The sequence below is a fragment of the Cucurbita pepo genome, chromosome LG01 (genome assembly GCF_002806865.2).
Source record: "Cucurbita pepo subsp. pepo cultivar mu-cu-16 chromosome LG01, ASM280686v2, whole genome shotgun sequence".
In the NCBI taxonomy this organism is placed as follows: domain Eukaryota; kingdom Viridiplantae; phylum Streptophyta; class Magnoliopsida; order Cucurbitales; family Cucurbitaceae; genus Cucurbita; species Cucurbita pepo.
Window position 1 is genome coordinate 18,867,092 of NC_036638.1, and position 18,872 is coordinate 18,885,963.

An 18,872-nucleotide genomic window follows, 5' to 3' on the forward strand; every position below is an offset into this window, starting at 1 on the left:
TGGGAAATGCTAAAAGATTTCCTTGGAAAGTTCGATGGATGTCTTCAGTTAGATTCATCGAATTGTTTGTTTGATGCACCTATGACTTCGTCTATCTCTTTTGTTGGTAGTGTTGAAGGAAAAATCAAATCATTGCAGTTCTATAGAGGTTGATGGATACACATTGTTCACGGCTTACCTCAGAAAGAAATTTAAGAGGTACCTCCTTTGGGTTTGAAATGCTAAAGATGTGACAAATATGAATTTTGTGATTTGATGGTGGTGTCCAGATGATTTGCTCACAATTCTTGGAAAAAATCAAAGATGCTTTGGAATAGTATTTCCAAGTTAAGGTATAGATCAATCCATTCATGGCTGATAAGGCTTTATTGAAGTTGGATGATGTATTGACAGGACACGTTTTAATGGAAAATGAAGATTAGTTAGAGATTTCCATTTAAAACTAAAAAATTGGTCGAGAGGAAGCATATTCATCTAGATTTTGCCGAAGGATATGGAGGTTGGATCTCTATAAAGAATTTACCTTTCACATATTGGGAGCTCAACACGTTTCAAGCAATTGGTGAATATTTTAGTGGCGTTATTAGTCTTTCTTCTAACATCATATGACTGATTGTTCTGTAGCTTGTATTGAAGTCAAAAGGAACATTTGCGGTTTTCTTCCTCCCTATTCTGGAAAAATCAGCTTTTAATGAAGATGTTCGGGAGGAATCATGTTCTCGGCTTCCAATAACAATGCCAAATCAAGTCCATTCTTCAGCTAATGCGAATCAAGTATCCTCGGAAAATTGAGCTCCCAACATCCGATCACAATTAGATTTCTCCCTTCTTAGTTCAAATGTTGTTTTAACTAAAGGTGTCTTTTCCTCTTCCAATTTTTGCAGGTTCTCATGCGCTTTCATTACATTTTGATTGATTTGGATGGGAAATCTAACGTTAGTTTAAGTAGTGGGGGACAGTCTCTCAACTCTTGGAACCTCAGAATTTTGGGGCTAATAATGACTGTTTTTTGGAGGACACTTATGGAGAGACTTTTGGTCTTCTTTTTCAAGATAATGAGAATGAACTTTTAGTAAAAATTCAGCTACTTGTAAAACTCTTCCGGCAAGTACTTCTCCTCCGCCGCCAGCAATTCCAAGCAATTTTTCCTCTTTAATTAATATCGCCAGCAATTCCCAATTGATTTTTAAAATTTATTTGAGTTGATTATTGTGAGTTTCAACGGTAAAAGTTAAATTGTGGAAACTAAAGGATCTGAGGATCATTCTGAAAGAACAGCTTGAAGAAATTTATTCAGCTTCATTGCCCAATTTTGGTATTAATTCAGGAGACCAAGATTGCACTTTTTGACTGAAAATTGATCAACTTCTTTGATTGATAAGACTTCTTGTTTCAAAAGAATGAGATTAGTTGTTTGACAATTCAAGGGTATCTATAGAATCTCGTATTTTTTCTGACCATTCACCTTTACTTCTGGAAGCTGGAAGTTTAAATGGAGCTTTGCATGTTTCGGTTTTTATATTTTGGTTGTTAGGGGCGGAGGTCAAATCTTGTTTTATGTGGCCTTTGGGGAAATTATTGGAATTTATTTGCGTGAACATCTCAAAAGGTGTTCGATATAGCATTTATTTTGTCATTTTCCAGTGGTTTTAATATTCTGATTGGTTCTGAAATAAAATTCCGATTTAAGTGGCCTTTCACTGAGGAAGTTATTACGGCTTATTTTAATGACGTACCTTTAAAAGCTGCCTCGCTGGATGAGCTAGTGGCTGAGAAGTTTTTAATAATGCGTGAAGCATTTATAGTTTTATTATTCCCAGGCTGAGCTCTATTTGGTTGTAATTGCCTCTAGGTTCTTGATTTTTCTTTTTATTTCTCTATTTTAACTCCCTTTGGGAGTTTGTATCCCTTGAACATTTCCTTTTCATTATATCAATGAGAAGTTGTTTCTTGTTAAAAAGAAAACAAAAATGTTTTTATCACCAACAGTGGTTATCTGAAATCTGTAAATTGTTGAAAGCATATTATGAACGTGATCTTATGTTATAAATCATAATATCCTACCTTTGAAGGTCTTCTATTAAAAAAGGTGTTCAATTTTAGTCGAAAACTGTTGTCTTCATTCTGAATAGTTGTGGATAACATTATTTTCTTCTGAAACTTGTCTCAGGTTCCAGGGCGAATTGAAAAACTGATTGCAGAAAAGCAATTTTATGCAGCAGTTCAGCTACATGTTCAATCTGCATTAATGCTTGAGCGGGAAGGGCTTCAAACTGTAAGTTCACTCAGAAAACTTTATCTCCCAGCTTTTCTGGTGCCCACGGGAATATTTATATTCATCACTTCCTTTCTGATGTGACATTACTCAGTGTTTGGTGGGAAGAATGAGAGGAGTGAAAAGGGATAGAGAGAAAAAGGGAGGAGAGAGTGGGTAAAGGGAGTTAATTTCTGTTACTTTATGAGAAGTGAATTGGATTAGGGGATAGTATCATGATTTGAAAATCTGAATCTAGGATTTAATAGAGTGATGCTCATTTCTTCCATCCCCCTGTTAGTTCTATTTCAACTTAATGGTCCAGAAGTTCCTCTTTTGGTTCCTCATGTTCACACATATAGTTGTTATTTCTAGTAATTGAAGGCTGATTTGCTTGTTCTATTGAGATGACACCAATTCACATGTAGGTTGGTGCACTTCAAGATGTACGATCGGAGTTAACGAAATTACGGGGAGTTATTTTTTATAAAGTTTTGGAGGATTTGCATGCACATCTTTACAATAAGGGTGATTACAGGTATTTCATTTATTCCTGTTCTTTTTTTGTTGGTTTGACGTCAACTTATTTGTAACTAGCATTACCTTGTGACTTGTGTTAATTTGTGAGTTGCAAACCAAATGATGGCATCATTACCGATTCTTCCTCCTTTTTTACCTACCCTTGTGGGTGTTTGTGCTGTGTATATATGATGGAGCTACTGGTCATTGATACTTTCTCCAGTTGTTGGCTGTGGTTCATTTTTTTTCAATAAATAAATGAATTATTTGTTTATTATTATTTCTTTTAAAAAAATCAAGATTTCATTGAGAGAAATGAAAGAATATACAAGGGTATACATAAGAAAAGTCCATCAACAAAAAAACACCTCAAATACTAGAACAAAATTCAATAATACAAGAACAAAATCCAATATTGAAGAATGAAGCCAAGCTGATACCTACAAAAAGTTCCATTAATAAACACTCACAAAGTGAGTTGAATCTAGTTGCCTCCCAAAGCTCCTAACTTGATCTTTCAACCCTTCTAAAGATTCTACTATTCCTTTTAAGCTAAATGCCCTACAATATGGCAAAGAAGCAAGCCTGACACAAGACTATTTATGTAAAAAAAGGAGGGTTCAGAAGAACTTCCTTAAACATAAAGAAATATCCTCTCTACAAGCCCTAACAACTTTGAAGGTCTTGAAAAATTGACTCCAAATGAGCAAACAGAAGGGCACTCTCATAAGATGGTTGAGGTCCTCCCTTGCTTCTTGCAATAACACACCATCGCGGCTAGAGTTGACGAAATTACTACATTTATCTTTATTACAAAATTATGAATTTAATCTTAAAAAGATGAAAATGAAAAGTACGTTACAATTTGTTGTAAATTCTAGTCAAAGTGCAATATTGTAATTTTGTGTCTTTGGATTTTATCTTCTTTTTATTTTGTATTCTCTTTGGTATGTGTTAAGATTTTGTGTAGAGTAAAAAATATTTTTATTGTCGTACCTTGTATTTATTCTGATATTTTGTATGGTTGACATTTTAATAAAATACCAGAAACTTCATAGTATCAGATAAGGAGGTCTTGAGTTTGAACCCTGTAATGTCATCTCAACCCCGTCTTGAGTTTGAACCCTGTAATGTCATCCCAACCCCATCTTGAGTTTGAATCCTGTAATGTCATCCCAACCATTTCATCCCCAGTTAACTCCAATTTCTACTTAATGGGTCTTCTACAAATTTTCAAGCCCACTAGTGAGGGAGATTGATGGAGTGTTGATATAATTAAATTTTCCACAACCTATCAATTTACGCTTTTGAGTTATGGTAAATTTATCATAGTTGCCGCCGCTCCCGTCATTACTGCTGTTGGAGCCCAACTACTCTTGTCAATTTCCTCTCCTCTGATTCCCTTGTGACGATCTTCTCCTTTTGAGCTCAGATCGCGAAATTATGAACTTTCTAAAATTGTGAAATTGTAAGAATCCATGATTGATGCTGAGTCACGATTAAGACACTCACGTTTGACTTTGATGCCAACTCCTCCATCACCGTGCATGTTGTTTTTTCTTGAATATGTCATCTTCCAAATCAGTCGAACCAATCTCCAATGGTCAAGGGGGATATGATTCATCATCACTTGCCTATATCATAGGTCACAAACTGATTGGCCACAGCTGTATCTAATGTTCATAGTTAGTCATGATGTTCATATGTGGCAAGTATGTGAAATTCAGGAAGTGCAAAGTAGAAAATAACATGGCATATCGTGGTTAATTAATTCCATGACCAATGAGATGAGTGAAAATTTTCTTCTATATGGAACACCACATCAAATTTAGGACACCGTTAAAGAAACATACTCTAGTAAGGAGAACATTTCAAAATTGTTTCGAATAGAATCACATGATTTTTGCCAAGGTGATCAATTTGTTGCTGAATATTTTAGTACTCTCTCGTCATTGGCAATAACTTGATTTTATTTAAAGTCTATACATGGAAGTGTGCTGACAATACAACTCAAAACACGAAAAATTTTGGGCAATAGAGGACATCCAGAATTCTTCGTAGTTTAAACAATCTTGGAAGCCTCTATACTTGTCACTCATAGTTTTAACTTAATGGTACGATGTGACCATAAGCAGAAACAAGAGAGACTTTGGTGTGAACATTGCAAAATGGTGGGTTATAGAAAAAACACATGCGGGAAGATCTATGGGAAGCTTGCTAAAGGGACTGGAACAGGTTCAGTTAGATTACTCAAAATTTATATCTTAACACTATATTACATGGGCTAGATCGAGATTGTAATGTACTTTTAACCAGTAAATTGACGGGTGATCTTAAATTTGTGACTAAAATTTATCCGAACTTGTATGTTTCCTCATGAGTTAAAATACGGGAAGATGATTGGTTAGCAAATAACTTTTACTTTTTTGGAAATGGAAAACAAAAAAATGAAAACATAAAACAAAATGGTTATCAAACAATTATCAAACTGTCTCTTAATGTTCAAACTAATTCTTGATTTCACCTTCTTTTATTGAATTTAAAGATTGAGACTTAAAAGGCGCATTACTCAATCATTGTTCTTACCGGCTTATTGTTGGTACAAACAATTGTGCTCAAACCATATTTGGATAGACAAATGAGATGCTACTTTTATGTTTGCTATTTTTTTATTTTATGTAGAAATTCTTATCCTGTTTTTTATAATTATTATTTTTTTTGTTACTCAATGAAATATTTGTTTTGTCCTAATGGATTTCCTTTTTATAACTCAACTGATGGACTCTAGGTTATTTTCGCCCTCTCTTTTGTAATATTCTTTCTTCTCCGAAAAGGGAAAATAAAAAATCTACCCAGCCCTCAGGCTGTCCTTGTTGTCTGGTTTGAATACACATTTTAAATTTTCTTATAAAAAAACTGGCGAAGTATTTTATTTCTCTGAAAGTAAACTTTCCTTTCGGATTGTCATTTTTTATAAATCCCCTTTTTAATGCTTGGGAGCACCTTATCTCTTTGTCATTTTTTATGTACCCCCACATTGTGATAATGAAATGCTCGCTGTCACTCATCACAAAGGGAAGTTTGGAACGGCTAAATTCATTAAGGTGCTTTGGGATTTCGGCGACTTGAATTATGTCAGATCTCAGAATGCTGCCACCTTTGTTAGAGTACAGAAAAATAAAAAAAGGAACCATGGGGCTGTGTAAACATATAGGCTAACATTTTGTTTTTGTTGATGCAAGTTTGCTACTAATCTAATGCTTTTCTGCAGTTCAGCAGCCTCAAAGATGCTGGAAACGGACAATGAAGTATCAACTGCTGAAGCTATTGCTTTGGCATTGAATAGCTCACAATCTGTGTCTCGAAGAACGAGGTCACAGAGCAATCAGTTTGGCATTCATGTAGATGACGGGTAAGAGTTTCTGAAGCTTCTTGAACTTTTTTTTCTCCTTGGGACTTCCTCATCTGTTGCTCTACTACTTTTACCTTCCCAATTGAAAGTAATGATTTTCCCCACGGTCTTGATTAGAGCTTTCTATAATTTATTTGTTCATTCTGTAAATTTGATATTTTTTCAGAAATCTTGATTTAGCCTATTTTGATGGCTACCACATTATGACTGATGTGGAAAAATTACACTTTTTCATTGATTTCATGATCTTGAAAATTTTGTTTTATGTTGTCCTTGTTTCGTACAATGTAGTATTATAATCAATATGTTCTTGTGGGCTACATTATTATTGTATTTGAAAGCTTACACTACATCACAAACTTGGTGGGGCTCACATAGAGTGAGGAAACATGACCGCCAAAACAATGAGCTACCTACGAAATCTCATTGGGTTACATTATAATTGAGAAAGTAGTATCTAAGGATTTATTTAGATTTATTGTATCTAGTATCTAGGGACTTAGTTAACTTTTTGTAGTTAACTTTTTGTATTATAAAAAGGGCATGCACTTCTCTGAAATAATAATGAAATGTCAAGATAATTTGGACTTATGGTATTAGGGTTTTTTCTATTTTGAAAAATCTGATTATAACCAAGCCCTAATCCAATGGTGAAGCCTTCATAGCTACCGATCATCCACTATAATCAAGTTTCATTCGCAACCTTCCTTGCTGTCGTCAAAATCTTCATTTGACAAAATCGTCTGCCTTTATCACTCAAATCAGACTCTGTCTGTTCCACAAGCCCACCAAAGTTCCATCAAGCCCACCAACGTCCACCAATTGTTTGTGATCCATCCATTTGTGGGTTGTTTTCATTCGTTTGTGATCCATCGGTAACACCATGCATACCAACATCCACCAATCAACATAATCAAAATCCAGCAAACCCACCAAGCAACGTATCCTTTAACCCATCCGATTGTCATACCGAATCACCATGCATACCAACGTCAACCAATCAACATAATCAAAATCCAGCAAACCCACCAAGCAACGTATCCTTTAACCCATCCGATTGTCATACCGAATCACCATGCATACCAACGTCAACCAATCAACATAATCAAAATCCAGCAAACCCACCAAGCAACGTATCCTTTAACCCATCCGATTGTCATACCGAATCACCATGCATACCAACGTCAACCAATCAACATAATCAAAATCCAGCAAACCCACCAAGCAACGTATCCTTTAACCCATCCGATTGTCATACCGAATCACCATGCATACCAACGTCAACCAATCAACATAATCAAAATCCAGCAAACCCACCAAGCAACGTATCCTTTAACCCATCCTATTGTCATACCGAATCAACGGAAAAAACTTTCTCAAATTGTATCAAATCTAGCAGACATCTTAGGGAAAAGGAAAAACTTTGACACCTCATTGGACCAGGACCGGCAAAGAGAGGTCCTGGATTTACTGCATGGGACTAGCAAGACTTCATGATAATGTCATGGCTTTTGGATTCTATGAAGCCATCCATTAGTGGTACATGTATGTTTTTACGGAACGCACAAGCATATGAGGTTTCATTCATCACACTTACTCACTTACTCTAGGGCTAGAGATGCTGCTCAGATCTATGAAATCAAGATCATGACTGGAGCCATGAAGCAAGAAGGAAAAATTGTCATTGAATATGCCAATGCCTTGCCAATATTGTGCAGGAACTCGATTATATTATCAGGCATTTAAGATGAATTGTTCTGTCGATAATTNTCCCTTATTTGAGCAGGAGAGAGCAAACGGTGCCTTATGCTTGAATAAATAACTCAGTTTAGAAGTACCGATTGTTGTCGTAGAGAAATATAGAAACAACAAAAGAAACTACCAATGGAAGAGTAACAAAGACAATTTATGGTATACTCATGACAAGAAACCACAACACACGAAGGAGAGTTATTGAAAATTGAACAGGAACCTCCTAGCCATGAATGGGGAAATTGGGGAGGCTCACAAAATCGTTGTTCGGAAAACGAAGGAGAAATGTCACATGACCCCTCACTTATATAAATGCTTAAGAGATGAGTCAGGTTAATTCTTGGATTATAGATTTCGGTACAATTGATCACATGATCCCTCACTTACTATATTTTAAAAGTGAGGCGATGGAACGTTGGAAAAGTATAAGGCAAGGTGAGTAGCTAAGGGATACACTTGAACTTATGACATAGATTACCTAGAGACATTTGCCCCAGTTGCGAAAATGAATACCGCAAGAATATTGTTGTCCTTGGCTACCAACTTAAATTGACAGCTCTCACCGTATGATCTGAAGAATGCATTCCTTTACGATGATCTAAATGAAGAAATCTACATGAACATTCCTCCCAAATTTGATGGCTCAAGAGGTAAAGTATTCTAAGATTTGAAGGCTCAAGAGGGAAAGTATGCAAATTCAGAAAGACTTTGTATGAACTAAAACAATGACTAAAAGTATGGTTTGGAAGATTCACATAGGTAATGAAAAGCTATGGGTATAAGCAAAGTCAAGGAGATCACACTCTCTTTATCAAGAAGTCAAAATCAAGGAGAATTACATTGCTTCTAGTGTATGTAGATGACATCATTGTCACTGTAGATAATGAAATGAAGAAGAAAAAATTGAACTTAGAAGGAAATTAATGAAAGAATGTGAAATAAGAGAACTTGGAAGACTAAAGTACTTTCTTGCTTTGAAGTAGCATATTCCGCTCAAGACGTTTTCATATCACAACAAAAATATGTGATGTTATTTATGGAAATAGGGAAATGTGGATGTAAACTTGCACCCATGCAAATGGATCCACATTAGAAATTGGGAGAGTAAAAAAGAGGAACCTGCAGCGAACAAAGAAATGTTCCAGAGGCTAGTGGGGAAGCTTATATTATCTAACTCATGCTCGACCAGACATAACATACTCAATGAGTGTAATTAGCCAATTCAAGCATGATGTCTAGAAGCCTCTTCAGGCAAAGTATAGAGTGTTACTTCAAAAAAAGGATTTTTGTTCAAATGAAACAATTTCCTTGCATTGGAAGCTTACACCGAGACTGACTATGTTGGATTGGTAGTGGATAAAAGATCTACTACGAGGTATTATACATTTCTTTGAGGTAATTTGATAACATGGAGTAAAAAACAAAATGTGGTGGCTATTTCATTTACCGAATCAGAATTTTGAGCTATTGCATAAGGTCTATGTGATCTCTTATGGTTGAAGATAATCCTTGATAACTTACAAATTAAGGGAATCAACTATCAATATTGCACATTATCCTATTCAACATGATAGAATAACATATATTAAAATTGATCGACATTTTATCAAGGAGAAACTCGATAAGTGGATAGTGTGCATTAGTTATTGCCCTCATAGCTTCAACTAGTAGATATACTAACAAAAGGACTTCACGGCTCAATGTTTCATGCATTAGTATTCTAGTTGGGAATGAATGATATCTATTCCTCAGCTTGAGGGAGAGTGTTGAAGGAATAACCTTGATTTAATGATTATTTGAGTAATTCCTAGCCTTAAATTGAAAGATACTTGTGTAATCTCATTAAATAAGGAGAGTAGTATTTAGAGATTTATTTATATTTATTGTACCTAGTATCTAGGGTTTTAGTTAACTTTTTGATTTATAAAGGGGACATGGACCACTAAGAAATAATAATGAAGTGTAGCAAGATAATTTAGACTTGCAACATTATCGTTAGGGCCTTCTTTCACATCATCATATGCAAAGACTGGTCTCTTGTCTGCCATTCCATAGATCAAGCAATCTATCCTTCAATCTAGGGTTTTCTTACACAATATCATTTATTAAACGTTTTTAGGATTGTAAAATTGCATTTAGATGAACAAAGATCATTAATATGTGCCCCTATCATTATAATGCAACATTAACTTTCTGAATTAAATGTTGCTGATATCGATGAAAGAATGATGTTATTTTCATTTATTTTGTCTTGCCTTGTTTCCAGGTCATCGTTTGATGGCCGCGAGGAAGGTAGTATTTCGGATTTAAATGATGATGCCTCAGACAGTCAGTCAACTTTTGCAAGGGTCAATGGTGGAGATGGTGGGTTGAAGGAGGCGAAACCGACTACACGTCAATTGCCAAAATGGCTTTCAAATTCCATTCCAGATGAATTTCTAGTATGAAATATTTATTATCTTATCATTTGGAAAAAGGATAAGAGCTTTCTTGTTGGCTTACAGTTTGATCCTATAACTTTTCCCTCGACTCTGTGGCTGAATTTCTATCAACTTTTGGTGTAGGAAACAATAAAGAAGCTTGATGCTCCGCTTCATGTGAAGTATTTGCAGACCATGATTGAGTGTCTGTGTATGCTTGGCAAAGTTGCTGCTGCTGGTGCTATCATATGGTTTGTTTCTTGTCAAATCTTGAATTTGATGCTTTTGCATTAGCAGCATGTGAAAGAAATCCTACTATTGCTATTATTGCAAATCTTTTCTCAGGAGTTTGGTTTTTTTATTTTAATATGTAGAAATATCAACACGAATAGTAAAAAAGGGAAGCCCCTTGGGGTTACAAAAAGGCTCTCTTAAATTGTTATCAAAGGTCTCTTAAATTATTATAAAAGAGTCTAACTATAAGGTGAAAAGTCTTCCTTTTCTTTATCTCGGTCTTCCTTTAGGTGGTCATCCTAAGTCATCATCCTTTTGGCAACCTGTGATGAATAAAATTCTCAAGAAGCTCGATAGATAGAAGTATTTTAATCTATCACATGGTGAGCATTTAACTCTTTCATTTCTATCTACGACTGACAATAAAAATAGAGCTCTCCTCACCACATGGCTTTGGCAGTTCCATAACTCCGGCTCGGGTCTCTTGGAAAAAGTTCATAAGTGCCAATACATTCTGCCCAACCTTAGTCGTGTGTTCAAAATTGTTCATACTTTGACCAAAGGGTGTCTTCACTCAAATGTAACAATCAGCCTTGTTGTGGTTTCCCCCTATACAGCTCAAGTAGTTGCCGTTCAACAGAAAATTGGGTGGAAATATGATTCTAATGGATTTACAGTCAAGGTGAGTTAGTTGATGGGTTTAAGGTGGGGAGAAAGTTACCGTTATTATTTTTTCTATAGCCAAATCAAATAGAGGATTTTCGATCAGGTTTTTCTCGAGTAATCTAAGAGCAAATGTCACCCTTACGAGAACTAGATACTGTTCATGGATATGGAACTTCAAAACACTATCATATAATAGTTCAGTTTGGGAATATTTAGTTATTGATGCCCAACACTGTGGCTGTTTCTTCAATGTTGATGCTAGTTTCATATTAGAAAATGTCAAACATTCTGTTCCGCCATAGGATTACAAGAGTTCTTAATCAGACAATTGAAGCCAATCAAGCGACAAAGAAGAAAAAAGTAAAGGTAGATCACTTTCGATAGTCTCATGGTAATGAAATCAAGGGATGGTTCTAAATCTTATTTATAGCGTGATTTTTGGTTGGGCTCTGGCTACCTTGATCTCAAATTCCCTAGACTCTTGCATTATCCTGTCACTAGGACATCAACACTTGTGAGTTTCCTTAAGAAGGCATATTAGAGGCAGAGATGCAGACGACTGGAACACTTTTACCGTCATCCTTCAGAGAAACAGGCCCTAACCTGACCACCTGGCTTGGATTCTAGAGAGATGACATTTCTCTGTCAAATCTTTGGTGGAACTCTCAACTAATGAACAATCTCTGTCCCACTTTTGCAGGACTTTCTGGACTGCAAAGCTCCCCCAGAAAGTGTAAAGCTTTCCTCTGGTCTTTTTTGTTGGGTGCTATCAACACCGCATATAAACTTCAAAAGAAAAATCCCACTAGAGCTCTCTATCCCATTTGGTGCTCCTTTTCCAAGCGTAGTTGGGAGGATACGAAGCACTTGTTCATATCCTGCCCATTCGCTTCCCAGTTTTTGTCTTCCTACTACAAAAATTTCAACATTCCTTGGATCTAGCATGGAGACTTTAAGGCTGCTATGTCCACGTACTTTGTGGCTCCTTTCTATTGGTGCTATTTGGCTAGAAAGAAACAGGCATGTCTTTTTGTGGCATAGAGCACTCCTTTAATCAAAGGAATATGTCAACTTGTTAACTAGTTTACGGCTCCATGGGCTTTCATATCAGAATTATTCTGTAATTGTCCTTTTACTTAGATTCAAGCGAACTGCCAGTGCTCTTATATAAGCTTCCTCTGCTTGTACTATTTGCCTCTTATCAGTAATAAAAAGAACTTCGTCTTTTTATGTAATTCTCCATCTGGTTGCCTAATTTATTACTAACTCGTTTACTATTTACTGTACAGCTAGTATAATTGGGTACTAGTTGGAAGGATTAAAGTTGGGATATAATTCAGGACAAGAGAATTTTAATATGGTAGAGTTACATTTTCTAGAATCTTAATGTTTCAGAAATCGCTTCGAGTCTATTGCTTCAAGGCATATTCTTACTCTTTCTCCAGAGCTTGTTTGTTTTAATTAAGGCTTTTATTTCTTTTACTTGATTTAATGTATTGTGCCTGGAAAAGCACTAAATCCGTTTATGTATGATTCCAATTTGTTTGATATATCAACTTCTTTAATTTTTTTCTTATCTGACAGCCAAAGATTGCGACCTACGATCCATGATATAATAACTTCCAAAATCAAAGCTTATGCAGAACAAATAAATTCCTCAAGGTTAGGCTTTGGTCAGGCTGTTCGATCTGAGACTGCTGCTCATTTTATGAAGGGGCAGTTAGGAAGCTTCCATTTACCAAAACATAAGTGCCAGAATGGCATTCCACTGGCTGGGACATTGGTTGCAGTGAGCCCTGTTTCACCAGTGATGGCTCCTATGGGAAAAGCACAGACTTCTGCAAGAGATCTTCTTGATTCTGTTTTGGAAACTGTTGTTCGTATATTTGGTCAGGAAACATTTTTCATATTTTTGTCTTTCCTTCTCCCTATAATGCTTAGTTTTAACTTTCAACAGTGATCATGCAGAGAACCATGTTGTTGTTGGGGAGCTTCTGGAAGCAAAAGCCTCGCGACATGCAGATATGAATACACCAAGGTCAATGCCAACTGATGATAATTGGAATCCGGACTCTGAAGCATCTCAAGTCACTGGAGGTTATACTATAGGCTTTGCCTTCACAGTTTTGCAGGTATTCCTGTAACTTTACTCTCCTTTTCTGTCACTCCCTCTCTCCTTCTTTAAAAAACAAAGTGAAATTGTAAATTAAGGGAAAAAAAGGCCAGAGCCAACACCAATCGACCTAGACGGACAAAGGGACAAGGTGATATTCTCCAAAGAAGTATATGGGTCAAACAAAGGTACATGATGACCTTCTCCAAAGAAGTATATGGGTCAAACAAAAATCCTCCCGTCTAGGTTGTTGGTGTAAGTTGAGTAATTACATAAGAATTTGCATTGAGTACGACAATTCAGGGCGTGAATTATATAAGTTCACATAGTTGTGAATTTATCAACATCCACCCACGTGTGCCTCTCCCCCTTTAAAGTTGAAGGTTCTCCATTAACCATTTAATTGTTTTAATTTATGGTCAGATTTAGGGCAAACTTGTATTTTGTATTTTAGGATTTTATCTCCTTATTTAGGTATGTTTTAAGATTTTTGTTTAGATTTGACTATTGTTTCCGTTTATGATAGTTGTTATGCCTTGTATTTATTATGATCTTGGTATAGTTTGAAATATGAATGAAAATACTAAAATTTTCATGCTATGAGAGCACCAATAAACTCTAGATTTTTTTATAACTTTTCGTTGGTGTTGTCTTTACCTCCATCGCTTGTTGTAGCTCCCATCTGCCTAAACAAATTGCAACTTCAGCAATTGCTTTGGAATTCAGGAAGTGGAAAGTAGAAATAGCATAGTCATGTCCTAGTTAATCAATTTCATGACCAATGAGATAGGTGAAAGTTTTATTCTCTTGTGAACAACTCATAAGATTTGAGACGCTATTAAGGAAACATGCTGGAAGATCCCTGGGAAGCCTGTTGATTGGAAACCACAATGATCGAGATGGTAGGGCCTATGTAGCTAATGTAGCTTCTTATAGTTTTAAGAACAAATAAACACACAAAACAGTGTGCAACAATGGTTGCACAAGGGATTCTCCACCTTATCTCTTGTGTTGACACTCCAAAAGAATGGAGTAGTTGAACGCAAGAATTGTCATCTCCTTGAATTCACTCGATGCTTGATGTTCTCTACTCATGCTCCTTAATTTTATTGGATGAAGTCATTCCCTCTTGTGTTCTTAGATTCTCCACTCCTGGTCAAGTTTTCATTCAATCATTTTCCCATCTTCATGTCCAGTCTCTTGTTGTGGTCCCTAATGTTTTCAAGTGCAGTGCTTTTGTCCACATCCATTCCCAACATTATATAAATTGGATCATCGTGCCCATAAATGCATTTTCTTGGGGAGCTACAAATACTACTCTCCTATCAAAAAACAGGTATATGTTCCTATGGATGTCACGTTCATTGAACATCTTCCATACTATTCCAAAACTGATTGTTATGGGAAGAAAGTGAGTGACAGTCAATATCATAAGAATTATTTTATCTCTAGCAGCCAATCTTGATTGGGGTTTCCAACAGTTAGATATTGGAAATGTTTTTTTGAATGGTGATCAATCAGTAGACATGGATATTCATCCTGTATGTAAAGAGAATATTAATCCAACAAGGGTATGCAAACGTAAAATTTTGTCTATGGACTTTAGCAATTTTCTCATGCTTTGTTTGGTGGTTTTGAAAATTTTGTTATCAGTCTTGGATATATCTATATATTTACATGCCCTCTAATAGTATATGTTGATTATATCATTCTTTCTAGACATAGTGAATTAGAATTGTAAATGCTGAAGAATCACTTAGCCCAAGAATTCTAAGTTAAATATCTAGGAAATCTCAAATAATTTTTTGGTATGGAGGTTGCTCGGTGGGAAGAAGTGTATAGTTGTATCCCAAAGGAACTACATGTTGGATCTTTGAGAAAGAGATTGACATGTTACGATGTAAACCAGATGACTCTTCTATGGACTCCCTAATGAATATTGGATTCAACCATTAGAGCACACCTATGGATATGTGTAGATATCAACATCTTGTAAGATGAATTATCTATCTTGCTCATACATGTATAAATATTGGATATACTGTCAGCATGGTTAGCCAGTTTGTACATTATCCCGACGTCGAACATACGGAATTTGTATATCGAATCCTCAAATATCATAAGATAATTTTAAGAAAAGGACTTTTTTTTTTTTTAAAAAAAAGAACTGACAAGACAAACATTGAGGTATATTCTTATGCAGATTGAGCATGTTATGTTACAGATTGAAGATCTACCTCAGTCTATTGTTCTTTTGTATGGGGTAATCTTGTTACATGAAGAAGCAAAAACGAATTTGTGGTTGCAAGAAGTAGTGCAAAAGCTAAATTTAGAACACTTTCTCATGTCATATGTGAAAGTATATGGATCAAGAGAGTCCCAAGGGAATTAGGCAAACATTGTTCATCACCAATATAAATGATGTGTGATGATCAAGTTGCAATAAGAATGACAAATATTCTAGTTCATCATGATAGGACAAAATATATTGAAGTTGTTCGGCTCAACTATGAGCCTACCATACTCATCTATGTGCCTACTAAACAACAGTTGCAGATACTCTTACTAAGCCTTTACCAAGACCAATCTTTGAAGATTTGAATAGCAAGTTGGGATTGTATAGTATGTACAACCCACCTTAAGGGCAGTGTTTCAATTTATGGTCAAAGTTGGGATAATCTTGTACTTTGTATTCTGGGTTTTTATTTCTTATTTCTTATTTTATTTTATCTTTTATATTCTTTTATGTATGTTATAAGATTTTGTTTAGGGTATTATATCCTTTCCTTTATAAAAGTTGCACGTGTATTTATTCTAATATTTTGTATAGTTGAGATAGGAAAGAATCTTCACTAACAGAAGCTGTTAGATGGTGAGTAGAGAACTCTCAACTTTAAAGAGGGGTGAAGGAGCTGTTAGATGGTTAATAGAGAACCCTCAAATTTGAAGGGGAGTGAAGCATGTGGTTGGTGGTATCTCTACAAAAAAAATACTTGGTTTCTAAAGTTATATACTCACGATTCATCGTCTATGAAACAGAGTGAATGTCAGCAACTCATTTGTGAGATTCTGCGAGCAACTCCTGAAGCAGCATCAGCTGATGCTGCTGTACAAACAGCTAGGCTTGCAAGCAAGGTGCCCTCCAAAGAAAAGAGGCATGCATTTAATTGAACTTCTTGATCATTCTTGAGCATATTTTGGAATCCTTTTCTATCTTCATTTGAATATTTGTTCACACTTTATCTTCATGTTACCTTTGGCACATTTACTTAAGCTTCGTTATCCATATTTTGTTTTGCTTATTTCTTCTTATTGTCATTTTTCTACATTTCATTGCTTATTTGTTTGGTCCTCTAGATTTATAATTGAAGTTCTAGACGCTGAAGCCCTTCAGAGATGTAATTTCTTGATAGAATTTGGTCTCAAAAGCACAGCTTGTGGGGGGTCTCGATTTTGGTGGATTAAAACATATGAATTTGGCTCTCTTTGCTAAGTTGGGTTGGAGATTCATGCATGAATTGGATTCTTTTCGGCGCTAAGTTGTTCCAAGTATTCGTGGGCGTTCTTCATTTCATTGACACACATCTGGCAAAAGTATAATGAGTCTTAGCAGCCCTTAGATTAGCATTTCTCAAGTCTGGTAGCAAGTGCAATTTTTTGCAGCTTTCAAGCAAGGTAATGGTAGAATAATTTTTATTTGGGCATGACCATAGAATTCTTCTCTGATGTCTCGGTTCCCTCGGCCTTTTAACACTGTTGTATTCTCCAATGGTTCAGTTTTCGATCATTGGGATGTAATTGGACCATAGTTTTCGAAGATTTCTTAAAGATGAGGAAATTCTGGATTTCCAATTGTTTTTTAGTTGTACTTCGGAGGGAAAGGTGGTTTCTTCTTTGGATTCCAGGAGTTACTTGAGCCTTCAGGGGAATTTTTGGTGATTTCACTCTCTACGCATCTGGCCTTCTGTTCCCCTATGTATAAGAAGGCTAAGGAAGTTCATACAGATATTTGGAAATCTAAAACCCCCAAAAGATTTAATATTCTTATTTGGGCTATGTTTAATGATTCTCTAAATTGTTTTGAAGTTCTTCAGAGGAAGGTCCCTTCGCTTTACTTGTCTTCTTCCATTTTCTCAGTCTGTCAGATGTGTATACTTTACAGCATTTATTCTTTAATTGTCAGAAGTTCTTCAGTGGGTTTTCTTCAACACTTTCCAGGAGAACGTTATTCAAGTGCTTGTTGGTCCTTCCTTGTCATCAAAATCTAAGGTTCTATGGTCTAATGCGGTGAAAGCACTTTTATCTGAAATTTGGTTTGAAAGAAATCAGAGGACTTTGTAACAAGCTTCTTCCATGGTCTGATTGTTTTGGGTCGTGTCATCTTAAAGTTTCATCATGGTGCTCTGTTTCCAAATACTTCACTATTTATTCAATTGAGGATTTAGGTTTTAGTTGGAATGCCTTCATCTTTCCTTTGTAATCCTGGCTTTTTTATGTTCNTTTTTTTTTTTTTTTGTTATTTTCCTTTGGTTATTGAAATTTTGAGCATTAGTATTTTTTTCATTATTTCAATGAAAAGTTTCGTTCCCCAAAAAAATAACTTACTCAAAAGTGCAACAAAATTTTATTTCTCATTTTTAGCATATCAATTGTAATTGCATTCATTCTTACTGGGTTTGTACTTTATACAATATTCATACTTCTAATGTTTGAGTAGTCAAATTCCTTATGTTTATGCTTGTACTCATTTTTCTTGAATTTTTATTGCAAAAAATGCATTTTCATGCAAATGTGCTGCAGGGATGGGGCAGATGATAGTCTCACTTTTGCTTTTCGTTTCACAGATGCTACAATATCTGTTCCTAACGAAGGTGGGTATGGATATTACTACCTGCAAAACATTAATTGCTTTTTCCTTAAACTGACGGATCATGTGGAATCAGTTTCAGCAATGATTCTTTGACGCCTATAAAAATTATTGAATTCCGTTTCTTTGGGAGTTTTTGATTGATTATGTTGCTGTCAGAATAGCTAGCTACAAACTTGTTCTTTGAAGTTTGATACTCTAGCTCAATTGCATGGATATATATATATATATATATATAATATTTTGGATAAGGAACAATTCGATTGATAGTATGGAGTTACAAGGGATACCCCTAGAGCTGGATTTGCAAAAAGACTCTCAAATTGGAGAGGAGGGTTGAATGACTATACTGCTATGATGATGGAAAAAGGGGAGCAATACCTTCTATAGATAATCATGTTGTCTGTGTGTTTTCACTCCTTCCACTTCTCTACTCTTCAGCATGTCTGAATATTTCTTTTGTTTAATTATTATAAAGGCGTGGATCTCATTCGCCATGGATGGAGTAGGAAGGGCCCCAATGTATCACAAGAAGGCTATGGATCAGCAGCTGTCTTGCCTGAACTGGGTTTTTATTTGGCAGCAGCCGTATACCGGCCAGTTCTTCAGGTTTCTGATTGTTATTCATACGGACG

General features: G+C 35.7%; 1 protein-coding gene across 5 annotated transcripts in view; it reads left to right on the forward strand.

The window, feature by feature from the left end:
- LOC111792388 (exocyst complex component SEC8-like) overlaps window positions 1–18,872 on the forward strand; it is a 32,372-nt gene that overhangs the window by 6,054 nt on the left and 7,446 nt on the right. For 3 of the 5 annotated variants that reach the window (XM_023673929.1, XM_023673841.1, XM_023674012.1), the window contains exons 5-14: window positions 2,171–2,275; window positions 2,683–2,792; window positions 6,045–6,185; window positions 10,204–10,378; window positions 10,502–10,608; window positions 12,842–13,146; window positions 13,226–13,389; window positions 16,410–16,525; window positions 18,171–18,241; window positions 18,716–18,846. In XM_023673929.1, the coding sequence (XP_023529697.1) occupies window positions 2,171–2,275; window positions 2,683–2,792; window positions 6,045–6,185; window positions 10,204–10,378; window positions 10,502–10,608; window positions 12,842–13,146; window positions 13,226–13,389; window positions 16,410–16,525; window positions 18,171–18,241; window positions 18,716–18,846 (1,425 nt within the window). Of the gene's footprint in view, window positions 1–2,170; window positions 2,276–2,682; window positions 2,793–4,908; window positions 5,009–6,044; window positions 6,186–10,203; window positions 10,379–10,501; window positions 10,609–12,841; window positions 13,147–13,225; window positions 13,390–16,409; window positions 16,526–18,170; window positions 18,242–18,715; window positions 18,847–18,872 lie in introns of those variants that run through there. The other 2 variants (XM_023674152.1, XM_023674076.1) reach the window with 2 other exon arrangements.